At 40.4% G+C, this 18059-nt stretch overlaps 1 protein-coding gene across 1 annotated transcript in view; it reads right to left on the bottom strand.

Moving 5' to 3' along the window:
* Nucleotides 1-2707: 2707 nt before the first annotated feature.
* The window catches only part of CPT1C (carnitine palmitoyltransferase 1C), a 35892-nt gene continuing 20540 nt past the window's right edge, over nt 2708-18059 (bottom strand). The window contains exons 9-19 of the mRNA XM_083378175.1: nt 15751-15835; nt 14359-14554; nt 12744-12932; nt 12224-12329; nt 11938-12054; nt 10823-10987; nt 10266-10400; nt 5600-5752; nt 4322-4435; nt 4034-4126; nt 2708-2924 (exon numbers count right to left, since the gene is read on the bottom strand). Of these exons, the coding sequence (XP_083234301.1) occupies nt 2826-2924; nt 4034-4126; nt 4322-4435; nt 5600-5752; nt 10266-10400; nt 10823-10987; nt 11938-12054; nt 12224-12329; nt 12744-12932; nt 14359-14554; nt 15751-15835 (1452 nt within the window). The 3' untranslated portion in view covers nt 2708-2825. The remainder of the gene's footprint in view (nt 2925-4033; nt 4127-4321; nt 4436-5599; nt 5753-10265; nt 10401-10822; nt 10988-11937; nt 12055-12223; nt 12330-12743; nt 12933-14358; nt 14555-15750; nt 15836-18059) is intronic.

Here is an 18059-nt window from a genome sequence, read left to right on the forward strand (position 1 = left end):
GTGCACTAAGTTCTAAACTGTACTAGAGTGTTTTTTTTTAAAACTTACTTTCTTGTAGTTGATTATATTGTAAATGAAAGCTTCCTGCTCTTAGTTTCTATGTAATTCACAGTATAACCTTCAAATTTCCAGAAACACAGCAACTGGGCTTTACACATATGCACAATCAACGTTGCTTTAGGTTCTCATTGGCAAATGGTTATCTTTTTTTTTTACACAGCATCTACTGGGATAGTGGGGTGGGAGAAGACCTGATGTTTTTGCTATCTATTATTAGCCAGCCCTTGTAAGGACTGTCAGATCTATAGGATCCAATGACTCTCAGCTTCAAGCGTTATCGCTAATTAGATCTGAGCCATCAGATCCAAATCTATCCTTTAGTATTTTTTCTATGACTTTGCTTGCTACATCACTTGCTACAGTCACAGGCGATAGCTAGACCGTGTCTTGTGACCCAGTGCACTCAAGCCATCAGGGGACGATAGAATCCCACAGAGGAAACCCCAGGAGAATGCAGGATGCTTTTCTCTGTGGTACTTTGTTCTCTTAGGACAAACTGCTGACCTTGTTTGCTTTGTGACCCACAGCATCATGATGACAAGTATTGCACATATTATTTCCTTTTCTCTCTTTTCCCCAATGTCCAATTGCTCTGATCAATGGAAACAAGATCTGGAACAGCATTGGAGGCTCATGCACAAAGAGAAACACTGCTGTAAGATTACCCACCTTAAACAAGTATGCCCTGCAGCATGCCATCCAAATTCCAAGCACTGCCCCAATCTAAACATTTTGCATTCCACACACCAAAGATCTGAAAAACTCCATCTTGCTACGAGCTTTCAGAAGATTGAAGTGCAAAAGCTATTTTTTGGAAGTTGCATGAAATAGTGAGTCTGAATACGTGGGCCTAACACCATCTACTTTTCTAACTGCAGTAGGGCAGTGCCCCATTTTTTCCACACACTTTCCCTAATATTTTTTCTTGAATGTTCCATAATTAAGCCATTATATTTACAAAAAATAGCCTTTAGTTAAGATTCCAAATGACGGTTGCAGAAATTATACAAAAGGAAGCCAAAACTGCTTGCTAAATGTCTGATAAAAGGATATTTAAAAGAGGCAGTATTAAATACTCTTGCAGCTGAGGGCTCCCTTGAAAACCTCTTGGTTTTCAGACATGCTCCTTGTCACTTTCCAACCTTTCAGTTAACCAAAAGCAAACATTTTTGGTAAGAACTCTATAGAGCTTTATTAGCATTTATAATGCTAAGAAATAGTAAGATTCCTTTCCCCTACATTGAATTTATTTGATTTTCTATTACCTTAGGCATTAAAGGGTGGGAATGAGGAACTCAGTTCTCAAAAATATTACCCATCATCCTATCTGAAGCATTTTATAAGGACAGAATAATCCATCACAGCCACAGGGACTGAGTCCTTCATATGTGAAGCATGGAATTGGCAGGCAACTAACCACTGAAATGGCTGGAGCACAGGGAGAAGCTGACTGAGGAGGCACAGCTTCAGACTATCCATGTGGGAGCTTGAAACAGAAACCTCAATCAGCTAACCTTTCCACTTTTCCGTTCTAATCCAGCAAAAATTCTTCATCCACAAACAAGTCTTGGTTAGCAATCTTCCCCATCAGATCTTTAGGAAATAAGAAATGTGGGCAGGGTGAATAAGAACTCTTATTTGCCTAGAGATCTGTGGTATTTCATACTCTATAGAATCTAGGCTTTCCAAATCCAAAGGCGAACTCCATTGTGCTTGCAGGGATCTTCAGGACTGGCCCCTGGGCAGGATTTAGGACCTTCAGGCATGGATCATTGGCCACGCCTCCTTCTCCTCCCACCTCCCGCCTCAGCCCATTTCCCTCCAGCGTTCCTCCTCAGATGGCCCTCCCCCACCCATTCTCCTGGGCCAATGAGCCGCTTGCCCTCTACCCCATGCCCTTCAGCCTGGCCCTTTCCCCAAGGCCCCCTCTGTCCCAGGCCTTTGGCTGCACGGGACAGATAGCCACCAGCCAATCAGGTGACAGGCAGGAAGCCATGATGCTGCAAGGGCAGCTTGCGATGGGCGATGATTTTAAAAAGTACTGTCAGGTTTTGGAGCCTGGCAGCTTTGTCACCAGGACTGGAGGGAGGGGAGGTGGCAGTGGGAGTAACAGCCACCACTGGACCACTTGGGGGGGGGCAGATAGGTGAGGGTGGGGGAGAACCAGGAAGGAAGGAGGGGAGCCTCAAGTGGGCTTCACAAAGATAGCTTGGTTGGCAACTCAAATGAAGGAGGGGAGGAGGAACTAGGCCAGCACTCTTCGGGGGGGGGAAGAGCAGATGAATGAATGGCAGGGCCTGCACAGCTCTTCGGGGGGGGGGAGGGAGGCAAACAGCAGGGTGGAGCAAGCAAATGACCTCTCCTGCCTGTTGTTGCCCTGTGCCTGGACTCTGGCCTGGCTCTCTGCTCAGCCCTGCCGTTCACCTGATTTCCCCCAGAAGGAGCTGCGCAGGCCCTGCCGTTCGCCTCCCCCCCCACCCCACAATGGGCCAGGCTGAAGGGCACAGGGCGGAGGGCAAGGGGCTCATTGGCCTGGGAGAATGGGCGGGGAGAGCCATCTGAGGAGGAACACTGGAGGGAAATGGGCTGAGGTGGGAGGAGGAGGAGGCGTGGCCAACGGTCCGTGCCTGAAGGTTCCATTCTGTCTGAGCATCTCCTCCCCCCTCCCCCATTTCCAAAAATCCCTGCTGATTAGTGAACAGGAAAAAAAAACTCAACATGTGTCATTGATAACTAACTGTACAATCTTGCTGGCTTTTATTCAGTCACTGGCCAGCTGTGGCCTGAGCCAGTTTGTTCACTTGGAAAAGGATCAAGATGTCATTCATGGCTTTCCGGATATTAAACCCAAAACGGTGTGCATCCTGTAGGAAAGAGGAAAGATAAAAAAATTTAGCTAAGGAAATAGAATAGATATACCCATGAAATTTCAAAGCATAGACTTAGCATTACATAGATAAAATAACCAAGCAAGATTCAAATTGTATCATCTAAATAGGGGATGAGCATTAGAAGGAAGACAAACACCTTTATATTTTGTGGCAAGGGTTTCCCCAGACAAACTGACTGGGAATTCTGGAGAGCAGACAGCTAATCCCTAACTATACACCCTAATTGTATGGGTTCCTAATATCTACCAAAACAAGTAGTTGCTTGTGTTTTTGTATTACATATGAACTCACCCCAGTTTGGTTTATTCAACAAATCATGGTTCATCCAAAAGTGAAAGAACCTAGCAGTTTATTTCCAACTTCTTGCTGTCATAAGAAAAGAACACCTATATACTTCAACACCTGTGTGGGAATATAATTTGGATTGCATTCCAGAGGGCCAAGAGACAGCAAAGTTTAGATAGTTTGATTGGGAGAAAGAGAGTTAAGAGGGCTCCTCCCTTCCAATTCTCAGAGTATATTCTTAATGATGCAAGCAGTTGCTTTAGTTTGGCAAAATTTCTTGCTGTAGGTGAGGAACAATAAAGGAAACTGCTCAGAAGAAATCCTGTGTTGTTCTTGAGGCCTGAGGGCACATGACATTTAACATGCATCATTACAGCCCTTTTAGAAAACTCAGGCAACAATGGGAAAACAGCTCATGAAATAATTGATTCTGGGGGGGAAACAAGTCATGAACTCAGCAAGAGAATAGTAGTTGATTAGGTAGCAACAAGCAAGCTCCGCACCTATAATGACCATGATAAATCTGGCATTTGCTACTGCATATTTATCTCTCAACATTTATAGTTGAGACAGATAATTGCATATCTACAACATTACAGTCTTTTAAATCTTTTGTCTAAAACTAAACTGCATTTTCCCTTGGCACTCAACTGGCAGAGGGCTGGGGGCATGAGACTATAACCATTATCTACATACACCATTGATGCCATACTCAATATCTTATTCCCCAATACATCATCCTATTCCCCAATACATCATCATCTCCCCTGCTAGGAAAACCATTAGTCCAGACTCACTGTCCCTTGGCCGGAGAATTTGCATGACACGTGGAAATTGATGAGATCTTCACCGACAATGATGTAAGATACTCCATATCCATTATCATCAACCTTTCCATTGGCACAGAAGAAAAAGCAACATGAGGTAGGACTTTTGCTTCCAAAGCCCCACTATTTTCCATAGCAAACAAGCATTCTTAGTGAATCCAGGATTCCTGGGTTTCATAAATAGGCATCCCCTCCAACTTTAAATTAACCATGTTCCATTTTCCCTCAAGAAAATCCAGGAATTTTGGTACTGCTTACCGGTCCAAATCCACCACCACAAGAAATATAGTCAGGATTATTCTGAAGGTCAAACAGTTCTATCTGCTGAATGGGAGTCTGACTAGTAGAGAGTCTCCATGGTTCAGATAATACCTGACAAAAGAGGAAAGAAACCAGGGAATAAGCAGGGAGCTCTACTATCATTGACTTTTAATCTGTACTCCATAGCTCATTTATCCAGTATAGAGTTTCAAAGAAATTATAGAGATTAGAAATTAAAGACAGAGAAAACATGTTTTAGAAACATGTTCAGCCCCAAATTCGCTATAAAAATCAACATTCATCCAAAGATGAAGTTTTGTCCATACTGAATTATTGTGAATATATAATCAAAAGATAACATTTTGAAATAAGGTAGAATGGGTTCTAACTTAATATAAGAGAACTTGACAGATTTGGACATTCTAAGCTGAAAAAGGATGTTTAGATACTTATAGTTAAAATAGTTCCCAGATTGTAGTGGATTTAAGAAAATATACATAGATCAAACCAGTCATCCAGGTAGATTAGGAAATCTTCAAATTGATGGTTGTCTCTTTTAAAGGGAAATTAACACTTTTCTAGCAATAAATATCATTAACTCTACATGTTTCAAAAACACAGAAACACAGTACTAAAAACAAATAAAATCAGCTGAAATCCTTCATTCTCACTGCTGAAAAAATATACGGCAGTTATATTTTAATATAGAAATTTAAAGCTCCAAACAAGCAACTAGAATGCGATATTTGATTAATTAATCATGACTAGATGAATAACAATCCAGCAGAGCTGCTTTACATTTTTAAAAATCCAGCAGATAAAATATTTTGACACATGGCATTCACAATGAGTCAAATGAACCTTGAGCTTTAAAACAAAACCTTCATACTTCTGGCTGAATTCACTTCCTTTAGTGACAAAAATACAAATACCTATTTTAAGGGGGAAACAACCTTGACCATACTTATAGGAAGTTCTATCTCCAGAAATAGAAATGTGTTTTTTGTTTTTGTTTAAACAGCTAATAGATCTATTTCAACATATATATAAGATGAATATAAAATCTGAAGAGAATTGATTATTGCGATATCATCTTATGTATCCTTTTTATCAATTTAGCTTCAGATGAACTGAATCCTTCTATTTTTGCCTCATTGGACAAAAACCTGCAAGATTCAAGATATAACCTGGGAGAAAAAAATGACTTATTTTTCCAATTTTTCACCTCACTTTCAGAGAATAATTGATTTGGGGAACTATGCCAGCAGAGTTTACCTCACGCAGGAAAGGAGAATCCAGGCCAAGGTATTTTGAGACAACATAGAGGCAGAAAAGATGCCTATCGATGCCAGAACCTATCATGGCTTCCCGATAAAGATTCTGGTGTTTCTCAGCTGCTACTCGGAAGAGGCGTAATCTTGAACTATCCTGGAAAGAGAAATTGATTTGGCATGATTTAACAGGTTTTACTGTAGATCTTCATATTCTACACCCCCTTGAATATTCCTGCAAATCTGTCTAGGAGGATCAGACTCCACATATCTGCTACCTAAACTTTTAGATTTTTCTTCACCTTATCAGGTGGTCCAGTGGATGGCAATTAAGGACAAGGAATTTTCAGTGGTGGTACTGCATTTCTGGAATGGCTTCCCTATCAAGGATCTACTTTCTTGTTCTATTTGTCCTCCCCCCCATTGCTAAAATAAAGGCTTTTACCTCTTGACTTTTTAAGACAGTGTTTCTTAAACCTATGCTGTATTAAGTTTTATTATATAGTTATTGTTTTTTAAAAAATGTACTTAATTTTCAAGATATAAATGAGACTTTCAGGGAGGGTATGATAAACTTCTATTCACTTAGGGAAATTGCCTATCCATCATCGCAATGTATTATAGACCTTCAGAATGACAAGATTGCAAAGTGTTCATTGGGTGAGTTTATCTACAGCTCTGAACAAAAGAAAAAATAATTGTAAGGTATGCTGTTTAAATAAACAGCAAAAAGTGATATAAGCTTGTTCTATGAGAAATATAAGTAGATTAGCTATTCTGAATATTGCAAATAAAAAGATAAGTAATGATTTTAGAACCTGGAACTAGAAGGGACTATAAATTTTAAACAACAGAAAAAAAAATATAAGCCTGTACTTGATGTCAGTTAAGACTGGGACTTACAAGACAGCAGGAAATTTTATAACATTGGAAATATTATGGGAAGTCTTTGAAGAATTAAACCAGAAGTTAGGAACCATAATATCAACAGTTCCAGCAATGATGTCTCTTTCTTTGGATAGATTATATCTAAAATATGTTAATGAGGAAACGTCAGCTGTCAAATTTTATCTGACAAGACAGAGAAAGTATTGAAAATGGAACTACAAATGACAGCTCAGGAAAATAATGTGGAAAAGGACTGAAGAAAGAAAAAAGAAAATGGCTGAAGTTTTAAAAATAAAAAGGAAAATAGAAATGTTGAATCAAGAAAATGATCTAGAAAATTTTTTATAGCATCCACAAGAGACTTGTTAAAGCCTTGAAGAAATCTATGCAATGAGATAAAAAAGTATTGAAGAGAAATCAAATCCTATGACAATACTTAATTGAGTCAAAAATTAAGATTGTTAAAGTAAAAGGAAGGAATATCAAGTTAGTTTTTCAGATCTAAGTTAAAATAAGGCATTTTTATTTGCCAGAACATTTTTTAAGGATGTCATCCAAGTCATGATTGTCGCAAAGATGCTTTTCAAAAGGAAAATGGACTTTCTTGTTCTTTTTTTCCTTGAAAACATTTCACTTCTCATCTAAGAAGCGAAATGTTTTCAAGGAAAAAACCCAAAAAAGCCCATTTGCCTTTTGAAAAGTGCCCCTGGGACATTCTTATGGAGTTTTTGTTGATACCAGAATGGAAATATTGATGTTTTATGGATTTGCTTATAGATCAGGGATGATATATGGGATGAAGAGATGCATGTTTTTCTTATAAGAGGTGAAGACTTATTAAAATGTGTTATACTTATAATGAAGATTTGAAGTCCTTCTTTATATATTTATTTTCTTTTTCCTTATTATGATTTTTCTTTTTTTCTTGCAATTTCTCTTCTTTTTTTCTATTCTTTTCGTTCTCCACATTTAGTTTGTATTAGTTTTTAATTGAATTTTTCAATAAAGTATACATGTGTGTATGTATGTGTGCATTTATAAAAATTCCCTTCGCACCCCTAGGGGCGATATGTGTCTTCCTCAGTCTTGGGTCTTCTACCACTACTAGGACAACTTTGGTTTCATTTTCCAGATCCACCCTAGTTCCTCCATCAGGTCCTGCTGCCTCTCCAGCTTGTCATACTCCTTTCTAATGTTATAAATGAGCCTTGGTGGAGCAGTGGGCTAATGCCTCCTTAAGTAACACCAGCTGCCTGCAATTAGTGCAGGTTCGCATCCCACCAGGCTCAAGGTTGACTCAGCCTTCCATCCTTCCGAGGTAGGTAAAATGAGGACCCAGATTGTTGGGGGTAATTAAGCTGACTTTGTAATAATGCCGCTTGGGTGTGTGTGTGTGAAAGCCCTAATAAGCAGGCATATACATAGAATGAAGCCTACTGCTAAGCTTGTAAGCCGCCCTGAGTCTTCAGAGAAGGGCGGGATATAAATGGAATAAAAATAAAAATAAATAAATAAATAAATGGCATGGGTCCGGATTATTTATGGGAGTACCTTTTGCCGTCATTAACTTCCCATCGTCCTGTGCGCTCCCACAGAGAGGGCCTCCTCAGGGTGCCGTCGGTCAGGGAATGTCGACTGGCGACCCCCAGGGGGAGAGCATTCTCTGTGGGCGCGCCTGCCCTGTTGAGCTCCGGATGGCTCCCGACCTTCGCTCTTTCCGCCGCAACCTGAAGACTTGGCTATTTGAACTTGCCGGCCTGGACTGAGGGACTGGGATTTTAGATTTTAAATTTTACATTTTAGAACGTGTTTTATTGTTTAGGGCTACTTGCTTTAATTTATTTTAATTTTTGTATATTATGTGTTGTATATAGTGTTTTAATTGCCCTGTACACCGCCCCGAGTCCTTCAGGAGAGGGGTGGTATATAAATCCAAATAATAAATAAATAAATAAATAATGACTTGGCACTGCTACATCTATCACTCTGTCTTCTAACCCTTTTCTACTATCACAATTGATAGCAGACCAGGACCATTTGATTGATTGATCAATACCTGCCTGTCCATCTGCATCTGGATCTTAGCCCTGTCATTCTCTATGAACTCTGTAATGGAGGGGATGGCAGTGGCATTCCAGCTTCAAGTGTTACTTACACAATTGTTCTTTGGGACCTTCTTGAGTGTGGATGTAATGTGTGTTGGTCCATATGAAGTTATGAGAACAGCTTCCTCTTCACTATGTTGAAGGATTGGGTGATTAGCTGTTTCTCAGTGTGGAGATTTTACTTCATCGATAGTTTCCCTATATATTTATATATCTGCTCTCATTAGGTCTACTGTATTATGTCTAGTATTACATTAATTATAGGTTCTCTTGTCTTGTTCATGTCTGATTTATTCCAGTAGCCCACTTATTGTCAGATTGCCCTGATTCCCCAACATCAACATGAACCTTGTTAATCCAGGCTGTCATGACTCTTTTAGTTCTTGTCATTCTCATATCCAAGATAGGCAGATGAAACATTAGGTGGTTTTTGCCCGAGGACCCCTACTGACAAGGTAAGTACCAGCCAATATTTGAACCCTAGTTCCCCATATCAAAGTGCAGAGCCAAAACCATTAGACAATCTAGCTGTCAAACTGATTTGCGCTTTCACCTATATTACGCTTTGCTCACAGCTCGATAAAGAAAAGGGAGGAGGTGGGATGGAATGCAAGGTTGCGGGGAATTGCATCTGAGCATCATTAGTTCCCGTCAGACAGTGATCCAACTCAAAGACACATTGAGCAGGCGGACTAGCGTGGCTCTCTGGTTCCCGTAACAAAATAAACAGAAGTGATTGGTGGACGTCATGGATTGTGGGTGGCCCATAGGAAAAGGGGTGGATTAACTATGTTAGCTTTTGCATGGGAAACCCAGAGCTGGTTTCACTTCATCTGTGCCAATATGGTTTATTCAGTAAAGTTTACACTCTTGGTAAAATAATGTCCCAGGAGTTTCTTTTTCTGGATCCACCAACCTGCCCTTAGCCATTTTTATTCATATGAAAACCTCATTCATGGCATAAGCCTTGAAACAGAATCCTTTTTGAACTGTGAATTTGCAATGGAAAAGTGTTCCCTTGTCAAGGAGTATATTTTGGGGTGGGGGTGGGGCAGAATAGCATTGCCAAGGTTGAGACAACAATGGGCAGGATGCCATCAATACATTAATTGCATGCTTGTACTCTCACACATCTCTCTCCCTCTCTCTCCTTCCCTCCCTCCTACCTCCTTTCCCTGTAGGAAAGATCAAGGAATGGGAAGAGGTGATATAAACAGATACTCAGCAAGGGAGTGAAGAAAAGATGTGTGCTGTATTTAGAAGACCTCAAAGATATACGGTCTCAAGTCTGTCCTCAATGGAGCAGCCCTAAAGCTATATTTCTTCCTCTTCCCTCATTGTTCTTCTTTTTCTTCATAATCCCCTTGCCATTAGATTATTATGCAATCTCCATTGACGTCATTGAGTGAATTTCTCCAGTTGTTACCAGAGGATCCAAGACATTTCTCCCAACCCTGGCCCTCAGTAAGGGGAGGAACTGCCTCCAACTCTCCCATTTCCCCTCCATCTTTGTCCTTTTGGCTGTAATTGAACAATCACTGAACAATTGGTCATAAATCGAGGGATACCTCTTGCAGCATCAAACGTGACCCTCTCATTTGTAATGTAGTGTTATAAATTATTATATATCTCATTGACTTTCCCAAAAACCATTCTCACTAGCACATCAGAACTCACAGTTTGAGCAGGATCCATCACGGCCTTCACAAAGTTGCAAGATTCAATGGTGCAGGAACGGACTGTTTCTGTTCGGCCTTCCCGGAAAAGACGAGTCATAGATGCTTCATAAGTGAGACAGAACTTGTTCATGTCCTAGAACAGCAAGAGGAGGACGTATAGACTAACAAGAAAGAGTTCTCTATTTGAGTATTGTTCTTGGAAATTAAGCATAGTGAAAAGTTGATGCCATGGAGGTGGAAAAATTCAGCCTCTTGGATCAGAGAAGTCAAAATGTTCTGCTGGAAGCATGAATCGAAGGTATGCTGTTAACAAAATTCAGATTACAAGAACCCTGAACAAGCTTGAAACAGAATAAGTCCAATTCATTTCTTCTGTATAAATGCAATCAAAATTACTACTTATTCTGCTATAAGAAAAAAAGGTTCTTCAATTATTTTCTCCAATAATTCCCTAATTATAATGTTTTGAAATCAGCAAGATAATATTTATGATCTTAACCCAGTTGCACTTAACCAAACTGTTAATCAACACAATTGGTTAATCAAGCATCTTACCCGAAAATGTGCTAGTTGAAGGGCAAGCTGGATGAAGGCATCTGGACTAGTGCGGCACTTCTTGATGTGGCCTTTGCCAAAGTCCTTAAAGGTAAAGACGTGAAAATCAACGTCACTGGCCAAAGCATGGGCCAAAATAAAGGACTGCAAGATCACCTCTTGGCACTGTCAAGAATAAGAAACAGAAATTATTAGCAAAGCATAGAGCAGATGTCATGGGAAACTCAAGTTTTCCCTTATTTCTAATTCCTTTCCAATAGCTCAATTTTGTCTAAAGAGTCTACTATCTTTAGTCTTCAGAAGAGTCTTCAGAAGAGGTAAGTAATCAACCAGCAACAGGCAATGTGCTTATACCCTATATATTGTATTTAATATATTGTGAACTGCGTAGAGTGACTGTAGAGTGAAGCAGCTTCAAATCAATAGTAATAATAATAATAATGTTGTTGTTGTTGATGATGATGATGATGATATGGGCAATCCATAGGCAACATGTATATCCCAGATTTCTTTTTCTCTTTTTTTTGCAATCCTTAAAGTGTCCAAACTCCAGACCATTAAATCTAGCAGTAAACCATCAAATTGCAAAAGCAGATTTACCTCTAATATTATAAAGAAAATACATTGTTTAATATTTTAATAAATTACTTAACTTGGTTACTGAATTAACCCATGTTTTGCGTTAATTGAATCATACATTGATTCATGAGCTAGGTTTACCCACAATTAACCAAGCTTAGCATATTGTGCAAACTTAACTGAAAGGCTTTTAACTAATTTAATAAATTTTCAATTAGCATTGTTGAAGAGAGACAGCAAATAGATGCAACCAAAATAAAGGCCATTCCCAGATATTAAAAAGGGCCCTATAATTCCTCCCATAATACTCATATCTATGCCTATATATATTGACATTTCCTTATTTCATTGAGGGCACTTCCATGAATAAACACTATCCTATTACAACCCAGCTGACATACCATTTTCTCTCTCTCTCTCTGTGTATGCATGTGTGTGTGTACATGGTGTGTGTGAGAGAGACAAACAGAGGAGGAGAGAGAGAGGTGGGGGGAGAGAGACAGAGAGCTTTTATCTTCACCAGAACTTGAGCTTACCTCTGGCGATATTTCCCACTCCAGTTTTTGGGGTGGAGGGACACTGGGGTCCATCTTGCCTTTGCAGTTCCCATCATCATCATATCCTAGCTGGAATGAATCCATGGCAAGGGTGTACTGTGAAAGAAGGGCACCCAAGAGAAAGCTCAATTGCTTTGATTCCCTTGCTGTATCCTTTGCACTGAGCTAGCCCCACTCATTCCCTACACCAAGAGAATCCAAGTGTTCTTCATTTCACCACTCCCTCCCGCCAATCCTATGCTGGAGAACTCAACTGGAACTTTACCTCCCAAAGATGTCCAACAATAGGTGCATCTGCCCAGGAGTGTTCTGCATTGATTCCAGCTTTCCCGTTGCGATAAACAATCAGGTTGAAAGATTTGTCAAACCACCTGTGAGAAAAGAGCGGCATCCTCTTTTCCATAGGCTGCTCCCTATTCTTCTCTTTTTCAAAGATACACACGTAGAGATGCATGCCTCCAAAATTTGTTTCAGGGGCCTGGCATTAGAGCGTACCATGACAATCTCTTGCACTTCAAAAAGTTCCCTTCCTACCACTGATACTGGTGGAATGCTTATTGGCATACAAGGAGCATAATAGGGCTCTGTGAAGGGCATTCACAGCCAGCAGAAAATTATTTGGAAAACAAAACAAGGCCTCATGGAAAAAGCGATTATATTTTTTTAGTATGAAGGAAGTGATATTTCGGCACAACCTCTCTGTTCAACAAATGTGAGGAATATGTGACCCATATGACTTCTGGTGCATAATCTTTGCAGGTTGGTTGCATAGAGGATATACTTACCTGTCACAGCAATGTCCGTGTAGCAAGGATTTTGCATAGACGTCCAACGCCTGACCTGGATTGGGCCCTCGCAGGCCCTGTTCACTTGTGTCAAGAGTGAGAAAGAAAGCAGCTTTCTCAATGATATTCAGGGACTCCTTGTTAATCCCAGACTGGAAGTAGGTGTTGCGGGCCCTGGCCCAGGAATCTCTACAAAGAACATTAAGCCATCAGAGTTAGGAGATGTGGCTTATTATGGATATCCCAATCCGAAAAAGTAACTTCTGACTTTGATGAGAACGGTGATCATTTTCCTAATTCTAACGCAGCCTGTTTCATATTAAAGAAGGACCCACTGCAAGTCTGCATGGACCCATATTAAAGAAGGACCCACTGCATGGACTTGTATCTCTTTTTGCTTCATAAGCAGCAACAGCCAAAAGATACAAAGACAAGACTATTTCAACTCCTAAGACCAGTTCTTATGGCAGGGCTAAGGAAAAGAACAACTGATTCTTTCTAAGTCCAACTTTGGTTTTCCTCCGGAAGGAGGAAAGGTAGGTATGGAGATGGTAGAGATCCCAAAGGGAGCAAGGCTATATAGTTCACTCGCTCTTTTGTACCATCTCTTTGCCATTCCTCTCTCTTGTTCTACCAATGTCCATGAACCACCGTAAGTCTGTGAGTTGCATGCCATCAGAATGAGGATCACAACAGGCTAAAGGACTCCGAGTGACTGTTCTTTATTTTATTCAGAAGGAGGGAAAGATGAAAAAGGATGAGCATGTCTTAAGCGCTAGGGTCTTCACTGTCTCTCAGTGAATGGAGGGTGCCAGAGGCTTCTGAGACGCATGGGAGTTGCCCTCCTGAAATGGGCAGGGCTACCTAGGACAGAGGACAGTGCAAACCAGATGAGCAAGGTACTCCTTAAATAAAAAAGTTAAAAGTACACTCAAATATATGGATGTATGTATCCACATAGCAGGGAGCAAAAGTAAAGGACAGCATAAAGAAGTGGCAGAGCACAGCAGGGCACGAAGGGACAGGGAAGCAAGGCAGTGACAGGCAGTATAGCATGATGGTACAACAGGATAGCTAACTGCAGAGTGGAGAAGCAGGGTGACTAATGGGAGGCTACACCACACAACTCCCACTGCACATCAACATCAGGGATTGCCGGCTGGCGGCCCCCAGGGGGAGAGCATTCTCTGTGGACGCGCCAGCCCTTTGGAATCAACTGCCTGTTGAGCTCCGGACAGCTCCCGACCTTCGCTCTTTCTGCCGTGACCTGAACACTTGGTTGTTTGAACAAGCCGGTCTGGACTAAGGGTTTGAGATTATTTTAACTATTTATTGTTAGGGCCAATTAATTTAATTTTCTTTTTAACTTTTTTATGTTGCATTTTATTGCCCTGTACACCACCCTGAATCCTTTGGGAGAAGGGCGGTATAGAAATTTAATAAAATAAATAAATAAATAAACACCAACCTCCTGGGACACACTTGAATTTCGGTCTGAACTTATTTTCTTCAACCCCATGGAATGAAAAGGAGCTTAGTGCAAATCAGCCCATCTGTCAGCTGCAACAGGTCCAACTTACTGAAAGGCTGGATTAAGGACAGGTCAGCCTCTCACCTTTCACCTGCAGTCATTGAAGGCAATTTCTCCTCCCCAGGCAGAGGGGGTGTGGGGTCACAAAGGATAGCTTCAAACTGTGCCTGAAGTTCACAGGGCTCCAGCAGCTTCCCCTTGTAATACAACGCTACTCGAAATAAGCGTCCCGCATGGTATACTGCAATGTGATCACTGTCTTGCAGATGTTGGATCTTATCTGGGTAGCAAGGACATAAACAAAATAAAAACTCTGCTGGATCTCAGTCAATGCATAGGCAGCCTACTCTCTTGCCTCCTCCCACAGGAGCTCCCCAAGGAAAAGGGGGAATCATAACTCAGTGAAAGGTTGTGTCCTGTACCATAATTCAAATTTATCTCTTACCCCAGACCAATATTTCTGATTTTAATAAAGTAGTACCAGGTCAAGCACCTTATATTCAAGCAATTACAGCAAACTTGCACTTTCTCTGATGTCAAATTCTCACAAAGTGAAATGTTGGGATATCCAAAATTTCCAGCCAGCAAAATATGAGTGGAAATTCTTGTACATCTAAAGTGCATCAACAATGGAAAGCTGCAGTAGTCAAAAGATTAATAAAAGAAGGCTGCACACAATCAGCGTGAGCTGAAACAAAATGGCCATTTTTCTCTTCGCAGCTCTGTGTACAAGACCTGTGTACATGCCCTCAATCTTTTAATATTGTTCTAGGGGGGATTTTTTTGCAATACTTAGAGCCTCTTTACAACCATAGTTGCTGGAAATTGTTGGCATTTTTTTCCCCATATTGGACATTGCCATACAATTTTCTCAGGCATCTTCACTACCCTAGTCAGAAGATTCTGAGCAGTTTACTATTGATGCAATAGTCAGATTAAAACAATACACAAATCTAACAACAGTTGGATTTCAGTGCTTAAACTAAGTAACCTTAATTTAAAAATCTTAGAAGCCCACAAATAAATAATCAAAATTCAAAAGGAAAAAAGAAAGGAAAATACTAGAGCCATTGACTTTGCACCATTGTGTTCTGCCTACTTCAGCTTTTCTCTTATCAATTTAGGGGGGCTACCAAGTGACTAACAGATTGCCCACTCCTAATTAAGGATGCACTAAAAACCTGGTTGAGGGCCCGGGTTTTGAACACCAAAAAGAAGCTATTAAGAATCCTCCCCTGGTATGCTAACCAAGATTGGTTCTCTACAAGTCTTATCAAACAGACCTTTGAGAGGTTTAGACCCATCCTTCTCTTTATAAGTTCCATTCTTTACATCTAGACAAGCATAGGTTCCTAAAATAAAACATGGCTGCAGGACAAGGCATGTAGAAAAGAAGTCCATTCACCCCTGCAATTCACATGACAGTGTGCAGGTATTTGTTGGGAAAGGAGGGCAAGGCGTGCAAAAGCATCCTACCTCCCTGCAGGCTGGGCACACGGGTTGTATTAAACATGCGTTCATACTGAGCTGAGCACGTTGGCAGGCAACCCTGGATCAGCATCTGAGAAGCAAAGGGAAGCAAGAAAAAAGGAAGAAACAGAGAGACCGAAGGAATAATCAAGAAGATTTGCCTGCCACGAAGCTTTGAAAGAAGTAAAAAAGAACCCAAGGAGATTTTTTTTTCCTCCTAGCAACTTTAATATTCCTGCCAAGAAAAGAACCCAATGGGTAGGCCAAGCTCCAAAGGTGACTCCAGTTCTGATTTCATGAATATGTGGGAGTTATCCATGTTGACAAGAGCAAGAAGGGATACCAGATTTTTTTTAAAGACAGCAACTGATTGCCAACTTGGTACCTTAGAATGACTTCTATCATCCAATAGGAGGTAGACTGCAATAGCTACCATCATTCCTGGCCAAATAAGACTGTGCTACTGGAGATGATGAAAGTTGTTGACACAACACTCACAGAAGGCACCAAGTTGTCAAAGGATGGTTAAGACGGAGGGATTTAGAGAATTATGGGTAAGTCCTGAAATCATAGAATGCAACATTGAAGATATGGACCAGAAAACCCAGCAAAAGACCCCATAGAGGAGATTCATCTTGCAAAAGTCTCCCATAGCCAGATGTGAGAAGGAGATTGTTTCTCAGGGTCTTCTAGTTCACTTACCCTGCCCCATTCCAGGCAACCGGGTGCTGTTGAAGAGGCGCTGCCACTGGGCCGAACAGAGGGGGATGAAGGAATTAGGGAGCATGCTCTGATATCAGGTGACAAGGAACCCCAAGATTAGATGGGGGAGAAGAAAGCCAAACAGGGAAGAGATTTATTGTTGTTATCTTTAATATACTCTGTGAGCCTAGAACATTTAAAGAACTTTTAAAATCAAGGCATAAATAAATGCAGTAAGCAAAAAGCCCAATGATCAAACTTGTAGAAAGATCATTGAGAAAAAGAAGCATGACATCACCTGGACTTTACAATGTAGCTGGCAATGCTGTTTTGCATTTAATAAACAAGGCAAAGCTACCTGTACACTTAAACTGGTATAATACTCGGCCGACAGATATTAGGGTAGGCCCATTTTCATTCCCTTTTAGCTTTTCTGCTCTTTTCTTTGCTGCAGACTTTCAAAGAACCAATTAGGTATTTGAACCCTGAGTTGCACTTAAGACAAACTCAAATCAGTAGCGATGCGGTGAATACAGGATCTGATCTCCCGCTTTGGTTTCCCATATTTTGTTTTGTTTATACTTCAAATGAACTGCAGAAATATCAGTGCAGAGTAGCTCCTGCCCCCACAGAAGGAGAAAATACTAATTCATATAGAATTATTCTGCATGTATTGCTTGCCCTGGAGCAATAACAAAGCAGTTTAGATCTAGAAAAAGAACTACTGTCCTCATCAGAACTGGAATATCATACAATCGTTTTGACATTAAAAAAAACATTAAAAATAAGTAGCATAAACACGTATTATCATTTTACCCCTTGGATCAGGAAGGCTAAGAGTCAAATTGATGTTTATCCATGAATTTCACTGAGATCCTTTGCAAATAATTGGCCTGATTAGCATGTGAAATTAAACCATAGTCTTAGTGATTATTTAGTGATTACAATATGCAAATGTGGCTATTCTTTTTCCAGGGCACCAACATACTCCAGAAGTTCCTTAATATGAGTTCTAGAAGAAAATGTGGGATTTGTTGTGACTATTGCTTGCACCACGGTGCTGGTTCTTTCTCTACCTCCACTTCCCCTTTGTCTACTCTAAGCCAATGAAAAAATTTCAGTGATGTACTACATAAATGACATGGTTAGTATGTCATTACCATTAGTTTATAAGTTCTTCCATTTTGAAAGCATAGCAGCAAGCTAGACTGATCATAAGGACAAAACTTATCAAACAGTAGGAGAAACACGCCCATATTTTTAAAAGATAAAACTGAAATACCTTTCAGAAAAAGCAGCTTTTTCTAACCTAGCATGTGGTTGAGACTATAATTTCCAAAACTTAACAAGTATCGATTATGAGCGTTGTAGTTCAATTCATCTGGAGATTCCCAGTTTGGGAAAGGCTGCTTTACAAAGTGAAATGGGCAAGCTTGGAATACATTAAGAAATTGCCATGCTTTTTTACTCCTTTTTCCTTTCTGCAAGTGGAAAGCAAACACACATAAACCCTTGACTTATGACCATTCATTTAGCAACCATTCAAAGTTATGCCCATGCTAAAAATAGTTTGGTTCTCATGCTTATGACTGGTCCTCACAAACGTATGACCA

This window comes from Vipera ursinii (genome assembly GCF_947247035.1).
Source record: "Vipera ursinii genome assembly, chromosome: Z".
Lineage (NCBI taxonomy): Eukaryota > Metazoa > Chordata > Lepidosauria > Squamata > Viperidae > Vipera > Vipera ursinii.